Here is a 16,593-nt window from a genome sequence, read left to right on the forward strand (position 1 = left end):
CGTGAGAAGAATTAAAAGGATAAAGGATAATAAAGTTTGATTATAAAATAGTTGTTTTAATGGACACAGATTTTAATAAGTAGGTGTAGTTTTCTTCATTGTAACTTAGTAAGTTGAAAGATCCTTTCTGACTTTTTCATAAGTATGGAAATTGAGATGCTTCCTAATTTGTAATAATACATCTTTATTTTTCTGTATTTTCACCTTAATTCAATATTATATCAGATATTAGCAGTGTCCTTAAAAATGTGAAATATTCTGCTCAGAGTAATACTGTAATTAAGCATGAAGTGGAAGATAGATTTGTGTGTGCATGTGCATATACACACACACACTCACCTACATGTATTACATCTCTATATGGGTGTGTATAAAATGGAAACACTTCCTCATATTCCATAAAAGTATTTTTTCAGTTATATTCCCCAACTCACCAGTTTGTTTTTAGCACTTAATTTGCTTGAATGTCACTGCAGAATGTATATTACAATTTATGCTTGTGTAATTCTGTGAAATTATATGCATGCTTCTCACTCAAGTATCATTTATATACAAGTAAAACCACCCTGTTTGTACACAGCATTTTGTTTTGAATGGTACTAGTGCACAATTGCAGCATTTCTCTCTGCTTGTGTTGGTTGCTGCTTCTAGTTGCTAATAGTCTAGTCTTGAAAAACTCTCATAAGACTTTACTGATACCAACTTTAACTTTACTCTCTGTAACAAGTAAGATAACTGCAGAATCTTAACATTTTTTTTCTTTTAAAAATGTTTTAAGGCTTTAATAACCTGATTAAGCTATTTTATCCCGGATTACTTGAAAACACTGTCAAATAGGTTCGTCACAATGTGTAGTCTGCTAAATGCATTCATCTCTGACTCTGTACATATAGAAGAGTTGCTAATTTAATCTCTGTAAGGAACATAGTTTTCTCTTTTGAACTTTAAAAAAACTGGTTTTGAACTTTAAAAACTGTTTGTTTCTAGAACACAATTGTAGAGGCCTCCATCCAGTTGCCAGCTTCCCTTTTCACCCAAAAACAAAAAAGAGAAATCAGACCAGCAGATGAATCTGTCTACAAGCTTCAGCTTATTGCATTTCGCAATGGAAAGCTTTTCCCAGCAACAGGAAATTCAACAAATCTAGCTGACGATGGGAAACGTCGTACAGTTGTGACTCCAGTTATTCTTACCAAGATAGGTTTGTTTTTATTATTCCTTTTTTATGATCTTTAGTAAACAGTTTGGACTCCCTTATTTTGGTTAATGTGTTAGTTACATGCTGAGAAATGTATGTTCAAATACACTTTCTTTGTAACAGATGGGTTAAACGTCGCCAGTCCCCACGTTCCTATCAACGTGACATTGCGGCGCATTGCACACGGAGCAGATGCTGTTGCAGCTCAGTGGGACTTCGATCTCCTCAATGGACAAGGGGGATGGAAATCTGATGGCTGTCGCATCCTTCTGTCTGATGAAAATATTACCACCATTCAGTGCCACTCCCTCAGCAACTATGCTGTTTTAATGGTATGACACTTGGGAATTCAATTTCTTTCTGGAACTTAAAAATGTTTCAAGATACAATTCTGTTAGGTTTTTTTCTTGAGTTAAGGAAAATGAGCATTCCCACGCTCCATTTCACATAAAACTAGACATAATAAATGCATCTTTAGTTTTTACTTTTGTTGATGTAAACGTTGAGGTTAGGTGAGGTTTAAGCAGAAATATCTCAAAGTGTAATTAATTGGGTAATAAATAATTAATGAACAACTGGATATGCTAGGAAAAAAGAATTTTCATATGCAAAGTATTATATTATAGAAGACATTTTAATGAGTTACTTAATCAAATTCAGGAACTTTCATGAACTTTAGTCTCTGAATGACAGGCTATCTTCAACTGTTACTGCTCTCTTTTTAAACTACCTTCTCTGTGTTAGATTTGTTGACTTTGTCAGTTGACCAGGAGTGTTTCCCAGGTATTTTTTCTGTGATCCATAACCAAAGACAGTTATTTTACTCCAAATTAACTGTTAATTCACTAGTATGTATGTCTGTTACTTGAAGACATCAGTGGAAATGGAAAAAAGATCAAAACACTTAGTAACTATAAAAAATATTTTTAAAATACTGCTGAAAAATAGTATCCAAAATCTAGTCTAAGCGTATTGGCATCAATGAAATGGTTAACCAGTTCAGAAGCATGGTGATAGAAGAGACACTTTCTTTTAGTGCTCCTCACTTGGGAAGCTGAATTTCTTCTTTGTCTGCTCTCAAAATTCTTAATTTTAGAGTCTGGCCTGGGAAATTTCCCTTTTTATAGATGGTGACTGCTACCCTGCTCGTCAGTAATCCCTACAGATGCTAAATTATAAAATGTGATACATAAGATGGACTGGTAGTAAGCTGAGTGAAATATTATGAGATTTAGGAAATACTGTTAAATGTAAATTTGGCATGGGTTTTGGGCTAGTTAATGTGTTCCATGTGGAATTAAATATATATTTTTATGTAATCATACATGGAAGAAAGAGCACTCTTTTATGATGATTAGTGGATTAGAAGTTGATATTTTTCTTTAGCAACTCAGATTTTTAAAGATCTTCCTCAGAAGAAAATAAAATGGTAATTACCAGGCTAAACTTATATAAAATTGATTTACATGCCAAGCTTTTTAAAAGAGCTCTAAGAGAGCAGCTTTTCAATTTATCTTTGAGGGTAGTGTTTTAAATTACTTTAAACTTCTGCAGTCAAGTAAACTTTTAAAGTAGTGTTCGTTTCTTTGATATTTTTAAAATATATAATAATTTCCTAAAATTTGGCAGCATTTGTTAAAACAGAAATAAAATTCATTTGTATGTATAATATGCATGTAAAGAGAGATTATGCTTTAAATTGGTCACATTTCTGTCACCTGGAGGAAGAAAAATGAAAAGCATGCTCAATCTGCTTCTATGAAGACTAGTTCTGAATTAACACATGGGAAGATTATATGAATTATATCCTCTTGTGAATTGTAGAGCGACCTGTTAACAATCAGAAATCAAGTTAGAGAAAGGGACAGCTTTCTTCCTTTTCTGTCAGTAGCTCTTGTTGTATACTCGCTCAAAACTGGTATTCTTTAAATATTGAGCCACTTAGCAAAATGTTAGGCTGTGGAGACTGGAGAGGAGGGGCCCAGAATAACACTCATCTGACAGATGTTTTTTGCACACAGATAATACACTGCAGAAACTCTGGATGTCTCTGTGCTGCTAAAAAAGCTTTTCATAATGCCTATCCATATGTTAACCAAAAAAGCCATAATAGCCTATTTCCTTTCTAGACTCCCATCATGTTGTGCAAGTCTGGGTTCTGGTCTCAGGCTCAGAGGAAGTTCTTTTGGGTTCAGTTTTAGAAGTTTGCTCTTTAATCCAGCAGTTGTCATTAACATCAAATATGTGAAACAGCAGAGGCAGGAGGGACCCGAACATGGTGGTTCATCATCCTGGCTTGGATGGTGAATGACTTAACCAGAGCTATTTCACTCTATTTTCATCTACTTTACTTTAGTACCTATATGTGTAGAAGAAAGGAATTTGTAGTGTACTGACCTTCTTCATACATTTCAGAACGTGAAGTCCTCTGCTAAGGAAGCACATCACTGATTGCCTGGTTTTCTGATCTAATGATTAGGAAGATGCAGTTGTAAAACTTTGTATTTATTTGGAGATCATCTTCACCACTGTTTAATAATAGAAGAGATAAGCAGAAGGCTTGGCTGAAAACTCATTATTACAGACTGAAGAGAAGAAAAAAACCCAGCAATAGTGCTTGAGAAGAAACAAGAGTTCTGCTAATTAACTATAAACTCCCCAGTACTCTTAATGCCATCTCTACTATTACTGTCATTCTTTTTTACTCAGTAATTATTTAGGATCAGTTTAGCTCAGAAATAACATTATTTGCTCCCCTTACTCTTTTTACTAGATGAAGAATGTCAGTGGAATGGATAAAGAATTACATTGATTTATTCCATTGGCTATTGGGTCAAGACCTCAGCTATCTAGGCAAGGCATATACTGAGTTTCCTCACAAGTTTTAGAAGATTATTGTAAATCTTTTGATTTCGTAGCTCTCATTCTCAAAATTCACACCAATACATACCTGGCACCAGTCTGGAAGCAGCAAGCAGAATTGCCCTATAGTTTGTGTTGCCTGGTACTCATGGGCCAGGTGTGACTAAACATTTGCTTATGCTTGTAACAGCAGTGAGTTCTCAGGGATCCCCAGCTGCATAACAACCAGGCCATGGGTAAGTGTTGAAATCAGATGACACTGGCTGCCTGAGGCAAAAATTCTTATGATCCTTTGCCAGGTGCCAAAGAAAACCAAATAGATAAGAATCAAACTGACAACTTGATTAAATTAGTTTGAAATGAGGTTGTTGAGTTAGTTAGGAATAACGAATTTATATTCTGATGAAAGAACAATTGAAGGTATGGTGAAGAGACTGTTGACTTTAATTTAATTCAAAAACTCTTTTCCTGTCCATGAAATCAGATTACTGATCTTAGGCTTAAAAATATCACTGCTTTTTCTCAAAACTGACTGAAACTTCTTCCCAATCTTTTACTGTTCTTTCTTAATGCTAAATTTTTTCTCCTTTTCTTCAGGACACTTTTGAACTTTGCCAACTCCAGAAGTTTAAGAGTAACTTACTCAGAATCATAAGGGAGAGATTTTTTTCTGTATCCTGTCCATTCCAAAAAATTACTTTTAATTGATTTTTTTCACTAATCATAGTTAGAAAATTTACTGTGTATTTTGTGCTAGGTGCTACAGTTTCTTTTGAGTTGTCATGTCATGTCTGTGTCCCCTCCCCACTGCTGGAACTTTAGTAAATTTTAACTGCTTCTAAACAGAATTATTTCTTCTTCTGGGTGAATTCAGAAAATTTAATTGGTGCTATGGAGCTGTTGAATTCTCTTAGAATTATCAGCTATCTATTCTGGTCAAACAGTAATCATAGAATAGCAATCTGGTAGGAACATCTGGTGCCATTTGGTCCAGTTAACCTGCTCAAAGTTTGACTGCTTTTAAAGTCAGATCTTACTGCTCCAGATCACATTCAGTCAATCTTTGAGTATCTCCAGGGACACAGTCTCTCTGGGCAGTATGTGACCACTTCAGAATTTTTCTCCTGTGTCTAATCAGAATTTTCTGTGTTGCTGGTAGTGTCAGTTTCCTTTCATTAGTGGATGATTCAGCTCCAAGAAGAGTTTGAAAGAGTTTGACTTGGTCTTCTTTATACCATCCCAGTAGGTAGTTTAATACAATAATCCCCTCTTCCTTTTCTTTTAAAGATAAAAGACATCACTTTCAGCCTCAGACAGTGTATGCTTCAGGATACACTGCTAATATCCTGGTGATCTGTTAGACTTGCTCCATCCAGTATGTCAGTGTCTTTCTTGTGCTGGGGAGCCTCAAACTGCAGCTTCTGCAGGGTGGTCTCTCAGTGCTAGCAGAAGGGAAGGATCAGCTCACCCACTTGCTGTGTCAGTGCTCACACAGCAAAGGGTGGCCTTGGGCTACAGGTGACATGGCTGACTTGGCGTTGGCTTTTGTCTACCACTAACTCAGGCTGTTTTCTCATCAGTCCAATGCCCAGCCTCTGTTTTTATGTGCATGGGGTCATTCCATTCCAGATGCAGATCCTTTAACATTTTCCTGTCTGTGGTATTCTTTGGGCTGGTAAAGAAGATAATCACAACTGAAAGACACAGTTATTCCACATCTGTACATAGAAATATTTTAAGGTGAAGAAAATGGTGTGTTTCTTTAAGCTGCTGACCTCTCTGTATGTTCAAAAATATATGAAGTTGAACTACTCTGTAAAAATTGTGACTGTATTTACAAAGGTCAGACAGAATAGCAGATAATTGCAGAAGAAACCCAGAAATAACAAATAAATAATTGAAGAGTTGTTTTGGGACCAGTGGGAAAGGAAGACATTTCATCTGGAAGGTGTCTGTTACTTCTTGTGTTCCCCTTGTCATTGCCTCACCCTCAAAAAATAGATACAGTGGTCTAATGTTTTTTTTTTTTGTTGTTGTTGTCAGGACTTGACTGGAGCCGAGTTATATACACAGCCAGCTGACCTTCTGCATCCAGTAATTTATGCCACTGCCATGGTTTTGCTGATGTGCCTGTTGATGATCATAGTCAGTTACATATACCATCACAGGTAGGAATCAAAATTACCAGACTAGGGAAATGAGTTTGATCATGCTTAGGACTACCTTTTCTATTTTGTAAGAGCATGATATAGTAATATGCTTTCAGTGTTTTTTTTTCCTTATAAAATTTGTTGATGCAAACTAACAGTTATGCAAGTAGCTATTTTGTCTTTCTTGAGTATGATAATTTAGCTGTCATAACCATGTCTCTCCTTTAATTCTTCATTTTGCTTCATGAATGATAAAAGAGGAGGCCATTCAATAATAATGATAGAATTTAACAAACTGTTCAGCCTTTTACATTTCTGTTGATGTGAAAGCTCGAATCCTAAAATTTTTAACTCGGGCCCCAAATAGATGTATAAAGTTGGTAATAGGTGGGTGTTTTAATTTAAGATTGTATTTGATCACAAAGTATGTGGTAGTCAGACAATCATTAAGAGGAATTATATGTTGTTTATCACAAGAATATCATGCTAGTTTCTGAAAACAGTATTGTAGCTGTGTTTTATATTGTCTAATTTGTTTCTTTTAACAGTGTGATCAGGATCAGTGTTAAAAGCTGGCATATGTTAGTTAACCTGAGCTTTCATATTTTCCTGACATGTGTGGTGTTTATTGGAGGCATAACTCAGACCAGGAATGCCAGTATTTGCCAAGCGGTAAGTAAAACTTTGTTACTGGTTTTGTACTCTTATATATGAATATGCCCTCCTTGCCACTTACAGCACTCTAATGCTGTATAGGCATTCATCAAAATATCAAATCTAGAAAAAAGAATGAATGTTTTGCTTTTTAAGTCATCTAGTCCAACACCTCTGCAGTAAAGGCAGACATCTTCAATTAGATCAGATTGCTTAGAGCCCCATCCAACCTGACCTGCAATATTTCCAGAGATGGGGCATCTAATTCCTCTCTGAGCAACCTGTGCCTGTGTTTTGCCAGCCTTATTGTAAAAAACAAACTTTCGTACATCTAATAAAAATCAACAGTCTTTCATTTTAAAGTCATTCCTCCTATCACTACATACCCTTGTAAAATGTGCAACAGATATTTTTTTCCCAAAATGCTACAACAGAAACTAACTTTATTGGTTATTTCTGGTTTTGAGACTGACTTACTATGAAATTATTTTATAGGCCTGTATGTGGCCTTTACAGGCCACGTGAGATCTGATTTTCACAGGTATTAAAATATCTATTTCCATTTGCTCAGTATAACTGAAGGGGAGGGGAGAGAAGTGTTTCAAGCCTCCATGCTTTATTGAGACTCCTTCTTTTTAATGATTTGCCCACATAAAATTTGGCCATCTCAATTCAGTTGCAGTGTTTCAGTATAACAATAGTTGCTGCTTTCAAAAAATGTTAGTGAAATTTTTAATTTTTGTTTTAATCCAGTGATTACAAAAATTTTCACATCCCTCACCATAATATTCTATAACGCTTTTTGTTTGAATTTACTGGAGTTATTATGTTGACTGTTCAAAGTGTTGCAGTTAAATTTATCCCTGATCTTTCTCCTATGTGTGTGCACACATACACACACCTTTTTTCATACCTTCCTTGAGACAGAAATCCTCCAGAATTACACCAGTAAAAACACACAACTCTCAAACATATAGGCTGTTTGAGAGTTGTGTGTTTTTACTGGTGACTGAAAAAGGCAAAAAACCCACTTGTAGTCAGCTTAATTGGAACTAAAGTGTTGCCCCTTCTTCATGCATGTGCTGTCATGGCAGTGTTGGCTTGGGAATAAGGCAGTAGAGGATAAGGAGATTCCACTGTGAAGCAGACTGCATTAATGTTTGGGCAGGTTAAATATCTAATGCACTTTCTTTATCTTTGCATTATGTTAAAATTGCTGATGAGTGTTGGCTGTCTGTGTTTTGCCATCTGCTTCATACTTATCACAGTATCACGAGTCTGCTGTTCCCTTACTTGTTTCAATTTGAATAATATCTTTAACACAGGACATTTTAAGTCTTTTGTAAAAACAGTTTCCTAAAGTGTATGATTGATATGTACACTTCTGAAAGTGTTTTTCTCCTGTTACTAGGTTTTAAAGGTTTGCAATACATATTTTTTTTTTGTTTTAAACTATAATGTTTTGATTTTGTTTAAAAATATAATGACAATCACTTGATAGAGTGGTCATATAAAGTAAGAGGGTTTTTTTCTCTTTAATTGAGCTTCTGAAAATTTCAGGTTTATGGTGAGTTGTGAGTCTAATGATTTCTGTATTAACTTAGTAGAAAGGAAATATTTGGGGGTTAATTCTTTTTTTGTTGTCTGTTTTTGTTTTAAGGTTGGGATAATTCTCCATTATTCCACTCTTGCAACAGTACTGTGGCTGGGAGTGACATCTCGTAATATTTACAAGCAGGTAACCAAAAAAGCAAAAAGGTGTCAAGATCCTGATGAGCCACCTCCTCCACCCAGGCCAATGCTGAGGTGAGTTGTTTGTTTCTGTGGCTCCTTATTTCCCAGGTTATATACATTTATATTCTGACCAGAAAATGTAAAAAGTCACTCCCCTTGTGTTCTCTCCAGGTCTGTAAAGTTCCTTTAGATTTTGTTGTTCCTCAGTGTTATGTTAAGGAGGATGAGCTGAAAGACTATTGGTCTTAGTGTATTACAGATGCAATGCTGAGTTGCTGACTGGTAAACTAAAAATCAGTAGTGTTTCAGCATCACCACTGAAGGTTTGTTTAGGACTTCAGACAGCAACACAACCCATTAAATTGTCAGAAGAAAGAATGTGTAGAACTCTTAACACAATTTAACACTGCAATTTCAGTAGATAAAGTCAAATATATTTTCCAAAGATTGTTTAGAAATTACTTGAAAAATAGTAGTGTCACTCATTATCAAATGAAAATAGTGTTCTTTGTGTGATGTTCCTCCTAAAATTTTCATTTCTGAAATCCCAGAAATGAGATAAACTAATTCTCTGTTAAATTCACATATGTGCAGTGTTCTTATTAGAAAATACTGACGTACCTTGTTCATGTTGCCTCCTCAGCTTCTGGATATTAATTAAAAACTGCTACTGTGAAATTCTCCACAAGGTGGCAGAAGTTGATTAACTTTGATTAGTTACAGGCAAATATTTAAAGAACTTGATTTTGTACATACAGGGACTGCAGAAAAACAGAAGTGCTTTTCTAATTCTTTTCAAGTAACATTTTCAATGCTACATACAAGCATTTTATATCCATTATCATTTATTATGAAGTTCCTGCTTTGGAAAAGGTTGCAGTTAAATTACCAGCCTCACAGGCTCAGCTCTGCACAGACATGAACATGCCATTTCAGGTCTGAGCACCTCATCTCTGACACTGGCAGTAGCTCTGGAGGCAAGTATCCAAGAGAAAAATGGAGCAAACAGGTTTTATATTTCTCAGACTTACTCAGTGTCCAGCTTCCTGCAGATCAGGAATTTTCTCAGTCAGATAGATATGTGATGTTTTTGTATGGAAAGGCCACAGAAGGATTATTTTTTCAGCTGTCTTTTAAACTTAGTTTCAAAATAAAACTGCCATTAATGTAGTACTTGTATAAAGATTTGTTTGTCTGGCCAGCTCCTGATTACTGCATCAAGATACAGAATAAACCAATGTCAGAATCTGATCTTTGTAGGATTCATCAAGTAAATAATAAATTCAGTGTATCTTGATTTCCAAAAAAGTCATAATTTGCTTTAGACTGTTGTTTTGTGTCTCAAAAGAGAGAAGAGTAATTTCTGGTGAATTATCAGAAATGCAGTGGAAAATTCCAGGACCACTGTAATAGGTGTCCCTGTTGATAAAAACCAAATGCTCATCCACATGTCACAGTAAGAGTTTTCACTTTTGTGTTCTGATCTGACTTTGGAGTGAATTAGTATAAGCTGCAGGACTGAGTGCTGTTAATTTGACTGCTGGTCAGTAATTATTGATCTGCCACTAATGAATGGAATGTGAATTCATACAAATCAGAATGAAAAGTGAGCTATTCCAACAACATAGGCCCTTTTCTTCTTGAAAGTTTTCATCAATACCACCACAGGGAAGCAGGAAGTATATACTGTAAAATTAGAGACTCCATTAAAAATTTTAAAAAAACCAAAACCAACCTGCCATCTGCTGAACCCCTGCACCCAAAAAAATTTCACCTAACAGTGTATATAATATTAGGCAGGTTCATCTGTGGAACACAGGATTTTAAATAAATTAGTGTTAATAAAAACCACTTAGTGTTTTTATTCTAAGTTTCCTTATTCTTTTCCAGCAGTTTACAACTTCTGACTGAGTGCTTTTGCTTCTTCCTTCTAGCACTGTATACTTTTGTTCAGTGTCTGCAAGTGAGAGGTGGGAGTGAGCAGCTTTGAGAGAGAGGCAGCTTACAGCAGGAGGAGAAAAACTGTAGTGAAGAAGACTTAAAAAACAATTGATACTGCCAAAGCCCAAACCTGATTCAGCCTATTTAGTTTCATAAAGAGCTTGTATGCTTCCCAAATCCTGGAAAGCTCTAATTTCCCTCATGGTAACTTAAAATCCATTTCACTTAAGCAGCTGCTACTAAATTTGTTTTATTTTTTAGGTTCTACCTTATTGGTGGAGGGATCCCTATCATAGTTTGTGGAATAACAGCTGCAGCAAACATCCGAAATTATGGCAGTAGACCTAATGCACCTTAGTAAGTACCCTATAAGTTAGAGCTTTGTCCTAAGATTTCTTAAGTTTTCTTTTCTCTGAATACTTGTTGCAATTAATTCTGATTCTTTCTGAAAACATACCACAGACAAGATCATGTCAATGAACTGAAAAAAGCGTAAGTAACTTGTGCAAGTTATTAATTTATTCTTTGCTTTGTTTCTTTTGCAGTTGCTGGATGGCTTGGGAACCTAGCTTAGGAGCATTTTATGGACCTGCTAGTTTTATAATTTTCATAAACTGTATGTATTTCCTCAGCATATTCATACAACTAAAGCGTCACCCTGAACGCAAATACGAGCTGAAGGAGCCCGTTGAGGAGCAGCAGCGTCTGGCCACCAACGAGCATGGGGAACTGGCCCATCAGGATTCCTTGTCAGTGTCCCTGGTGTCCACGTCTGCTTTGGAGAACGAGCACAGTTTTCCAGCACAGCTTCTGGGAGTGGGCCTTACTTTGGTTTTGTATGTGACGCTGTGGATCTTTGGAGCTCTGTCCATCTCCCTGTATTATCCTATGGACCTGATCTTCAGCTGTTTTTTTGGAGTGACATGTTTAAGCCTCAGTGCCTTTCTTATGGTACACCATTGCATTAACAGGGAAGATGTCAGGCATGCTTGGATAACAACGTGCTGCCCAGGAAGGAGTACATATTCAGTGCAAGTAAATGTGCCACCCTCCAGTTCCAGTGGAACCAACGGAGAGCCCCCAAAATGCACCAACAGTAGCGCAGAATCCTCATGCACAAATAAAAGTGCCTCGAGCCTAAAAAATTCGTCTCAAGGTTGTAAACTAACTAACTTACAAGCTGCAGCAGCTCAATGCCACCCTACTTCTCTGCCATTGAACACAGGTCCTCAACTTGATAACAGTCTGACCGAGCATTCAGTAGATAATGATATCAAAATGCACGTAGCTCCATTAGAGGTACAGTTCCGGACGAACGGACACCCCAGCCGGCACCATAAGAACAGGAGCAAGGGCCATCGTGCCAGCAGGCTTGCAGTGCTGAGGGAATATGCCTACGACGTTCCCACGAGTGTGGAGGGAAGTGTGCAAAATGGCTTACCCAAAACTCGCCAGAGCAACAGCGAAGGGCACTCCAGGAGCAGAAGGGCCTATCTGGCATACAGGGAACGTCAGTATAACCAGTCCCAGCAAGAAAGCAGTGATGCTTGCAGTACACTTCCAAAAAGTAGCAGAAATACAGAGAAAACAATAGCTACCAACAATAAAAAAGATATTCTGAGGAAACCAATAGCAGCCGAACTTGAAAACCAGCAAAAATCTTACGGCTTAAATTTAGCCATCCAAAATGGGCCACTGAAAAGCAGTGGACAGGATGGACCTTTGCTCACTGCAGACAGTACTGGTAATATTAGAACTGGGTTATGGAAACACGAAACTACTGTGTAGCATTATAATTGTTTGTGGGATGAATCCATATAAACTGTGATTACACATTCCTTAAAGCTATTAACACTTTTAAAACTGTTTACAAACTGTAGGTACTTAATGCAGGGAGGGAACAAAGATAATATGCCAAGCAAAAAATTTTATGCAACATTACCTTTGCTGTTGTTACAAAGATGAACTCTTGTTTGGTATTTTGTGAAATTTTTTTGAAGTGTCAGTCTTGAGAGATGCAGAACACAACTTTGTACGGTTTTTTTACCTGTAACCCTGCAGATGTGTCCACAACACATTTCAAATTTGTATTTAAATGTATAATAAATAGTATTTTCCCCAGCAGCCCAAAGTTGCACCTTTTTGTTGGGTATTTAAATTACTACTGCACTGAATGTCGTATTGATTTTACTGTTTCATTATCTGAAACTTATGAGCTTCTATTACCGATAAAATACTGAAGTTACAGTTTTCTACACTTAGATTGTTGGCAACTCAGTGTAAACAAGATAATATTTTGTATCATTCTGCTGCTGTGATCAATTTGAAGTTGTAGTTGCAGAGGTGCTTGAGGTTGTACCTGTTTCCAGCACTTATACCCATTTTGCTAAAGCTATGTGTATTAAATAGCAAAAAATGCTTCTGTATAATCAAGTACAGATACCACAACTCAGCCTTTAAACAGCAAATAGAATTGGGTTGTGTATGCTTGGTTAGTTGGGTACCCACTTCAGACTTGCCACTTTTGGGTGTTTTAGTTAAGTGTATCTGAGTTATGATACAGATCTACCATTGTCCCTATTTAAATACTGTGTTAAATAATTTATAAACTCGTTCAGGTATGTTTAATTACTGCTTGCCAGATTTACTGCAGCCTCTAGTAGTCTGACAGTGTGAACTAATCTTTGATTAGTTTTACAAACCTCTTGTACAAACGTCTGCAGTAGGACAGTGTTGTTGGAGTTTGGGTTCTATTTTTACTTCTCATGGGTAGTTACCATTTAAGAATTCTTTCAGGAACATTTTGACAGGTGTATGACTCAGTTTTCATTGCTATTCTATTTTCCTGGTTTCAGGAGAGGTGGCTTTTAGCTTGTATCCAACCTTACAGCTACCATAAGGATAGACTCAGAAAAAAAGGAGCTTATGGGTATTACCAAAGAAAAGAATTTTAACTAAATATAAAAGTATATAATAGCTGTTTTAAATCTATTTGATAAGGTATCTACACATTTTGGACAACTGACTGACTGCTTTGTAATTGCTGTTTATGGGTTGTTGTTTGGTACAGGAGAGCTCCTTTTGGGGGCAGAAATGCCGTTTTGGACCTTGAAGTCAAAACCAGCAACTTGATCTTATTCCATTCCAAATGCTACAAGTCAAGAAAACTAAACTGCAGACAGTAAGGGGATGTGCTAGGAGTAACTCACAGTCTGTAGCTCAAACTGAGGTACTCTTACAGTATATTTAATCAGGTGTCAATACTGTGGGTTTTTTTTATAGTAACAAATGTATGTACTCATGCAAATAATTTAAGCCTACATTTTATCTTTAAAAATATAGTGCTGGAAAATTGTAATTCACATATACATGAAAGATATTCAAACAGTCCACAGATTGATTATTATCTGAATGAGGTATGATAAGGACTTAGGGTAGGATCAGTTATCCTTTAGCATCTGCTTTCCCGTTGCTTTTAGCACTTGCCCCTTTTCATAGGTTTGCTTGGATCCAGACATCAGTTTAGTATTTCTTGAAAACCACCTTTAAAATAAATTCTATGTGTAATAATTCTGCATAGCATGATAGTTTGCCCTGTTTTGATGAGATGAAAAAGGTTTTCTCATAGTACCTAATAAACTCTGACTAGCCTTGGTACAGACAGGGTCATTAATGTAAAATATTTCTTAAATCATCACTGATAAACTCTAATGAACATGCTTAGTTTACTCACTGCTATATACATAGCTTTTCATCTAACAAGTGCTTTGGCTCAGATGATAAGACATTGTTCTCTGATACAGTCTTGACAAACACATTGATACTCTCATCTGCTGCATTTTTCATGAAGAATCTTAAACTGAAAGAATTTCTGTAAATGAAACATGAAAGGCAGGTTATTAGATTCTGTAAAAGGGGGAATATTCAATATAGTATCTTATTAGGAAAATTAGAAACAGAAAATCTTCAGGCTTTTTCATACTTTCCTAATAATGTAAAGCAAGCTTATTTTCAGAATTGTAATTAATCTTCACATGAAAAACCACCTAAATCACTCCAATGCAAAAAAAAATCCACCAAAGCAAAACCACAAAAAGCTTATTTTGGCCTTCCAAATGGGAAGTGGATCAATGAGAAAGTTGCTACAATTATTAATCAGATATATAAAGGAAAACAGATAATACAAAGTGCTATTATGGGGGCAGTTTGTATTATCTACAAAAGAATGGAGAGACTAGAAACAGTAGGTAGGGCTGGTTGCCTCCATGATAAAAGTGAATATATTTGTGCAGTCATACTACTGGCAGAGGCAGACTTTGAAAAGCATCATGGGTATAGTGGAAAAGGGAATAAGCACACCCTGTTTATGGCTAAAAAAGTTTTGGTGGTTTTATCATAGAATGTTAATGGTTGGAAGGGACCTTAAAGGTAATCTAGTTTCAACTGCTCCTTCCATGGGCAGGGACATCTCCCACTGGACCAGGTTACTCAAGGCCGTGTCCAACCTGGCCTTGAACACTGCCAGGGATGGAGCATCCACAACTTCCTGGGCATCCTGTTTCAGTATCTCACCACCCTTAGAGTAAACAATTTCTTCTTAATACATAACCTGAATTTCCCCTCTTCCAATTTGTGCCCCTTACTCCTTGTCTTGTCACTACAATTCCTGATAAAGTGTTCCTCTCTGACTTCCCTGTATGCCCCTTCAGATCTGGAAGGTGATGAAGTCTACACAGAATTTTCTATCTTTCTGCCTCATGTTAATTGTTAAATGCATGCTATTGACTTGGCATATAGTCTCATTTGCACCTTAATTTGGACAAAGGCATCCTTTGTTAATTGGATCTCACCCGTTATCAACACCTTCAATGCTAATAATTTAAGCTTTGTGTAGGTTAAGAAATACTTCAGATGTTGGAAGAAACAAGGATTTTTTTTATTAAGTTCTTTCATTTTTACTTAATTGCATTCTGACCACTGCTCTGTTAGCACTGTGCTGCTTGCTGAAGCTGTTGATGGCTTGTGTTGCTGCCTTTGCACATCCCTGAGCAAACTGAAGGGTTGGTTTTATAGGACACAGTATCCAGGTTTTAGAGAGCTTAATAGCATAGACATCAGTGAGAAGTACTGTTCTCCTTGGAGTTCAAGATTAACATAAAACATGAAAAAAGCATCTAATTTAAATGAACACACTGTAATTTTAATCCTTGCTTTCAAAAAAGGGGAACCTGTTGTGTTGTAGGAGTTTGGTTTTAGTTTAAGTGAGGTTTATATACCTTTGCTTCCCAGATTGGTTGAATATGGACATTTGGGAAGATGGAGGAGGAAATTACATGGTGAATGAATGTATGCAAATGTGCAATTTATTTTATAGAGAACAGTCAAGTTTTGAAAACTGTCAAATTAGTAAGACTTTAAGTATTTCATGCCCATCAACATCACAGCTGAAACTTGGCTCCATGTAAGCAGGCAGAGAGTGGCAGTCCTTGGCTAGAGGTGAGGAAAGCAGCCATCTGCTTGCTCTACTCACCTGGCCACTTCTGAAAAGCCCTCACAGAGCTCACAGCAGCTTCTCTGCTGGCTGAGGTTGTGGCTTCCCCATGCATTGTAGACAGAATATGGAATTGTGGAGGATGGCTCTAGAGATCTGAAAGACAGAAACTAAAAGGTCAGTGCAGAAATGGGCTTGCTGACATTCTCAAAGCCAGCTGATTACATGTCTGATGTGACTTTATCATGAAAAAGCCAAACAACCTTTAAACACCTGTAATCCCAAAGTATACAATTTGAGTATACAAATTAGGTGCTTAGTTGAATGTGGCATTTTCTCTGAAGTCAGCATTTACTCAGTAGAATAGTGCCTATAATTATTATATTCTTTAAGCTTTGTAATTAAATAGATGAGGCAAGACTAGGTATTAGTGAGATAAAACCAAGGAGAAATTTTTAGTTTCTATTAGATGAAGATTCTTGAAATTTTGCATTTGATACTTAATTGCTGCATATACTAAGGGTTTGATATACCTCTTCAAATGGGACATCACTGAATAGCCT

At 36.5% G+C, this 16,593-nt stretch overlaps 1 protein-coding gene across 1 annotated transcript in view; it reads left to right on the forward strand.

Moving 5' to 3' along the window:
• Positions 1 to 12,663, forward strand: part of ADGRA3 (adhesion G protein-coupled receptor A3) — a 54,922-nt gene extending 42,259 nt beyond the window's left edge. Inside the window, exons 13-19 of the mRNA XM_054633037.2 lie at positions 988 to 1,201; positions 1,322 to 1,530; positions 6,104 to 6,228; positions 6,759 to 6,882; positions 8,525 to 8,670; positions 10,801 to 10,896; positions 11,085 to 12,663. Coding sequence (XP_054489012.2) covers positions 988 to 1,201; positions 1,322 to 1,530; positions 6,104 to 6,228; positions 6,759 to 6,882; positions 8,525 to 8,670; positions 10,801 to 10,896; positions 11,085 to 12,327 — 2,157 coding nt within the window. The 3' untranslated portion in view covers positions 12,328 to 12,663. The remainder of the gene's footprint in view (positions 1 to 987; positions 1,202 to 1,321; positions 1,531 to 6,103; positions 6,229 to 6,758; positions 6,883 to 8,524; positions 8,671 to 10,800; positions 10,897 to 11,084) is intronic.
• The last annotated feature ends 3,930 nt before the right edge of the window (positions 12,664 to 16,593 follow it).

The sequence above is a fragment of the Agelaius phoeniceus genome, chromosome 4 (genome assembly GCF_051311805.1).
Source record: "Agelaius phoeniceus isolate bAgePho1 chromosome 4, bAgePho1.hap1, whole genome shotgun sequence".
In the NCBI taxonomy this organism is placed as follows: domain Eukaryota; kingdom Metazoa; phylum Chordata; class Aves; order Passeriformes; family Icteridae; genus Agelaius; species Agelaius phoeniceus.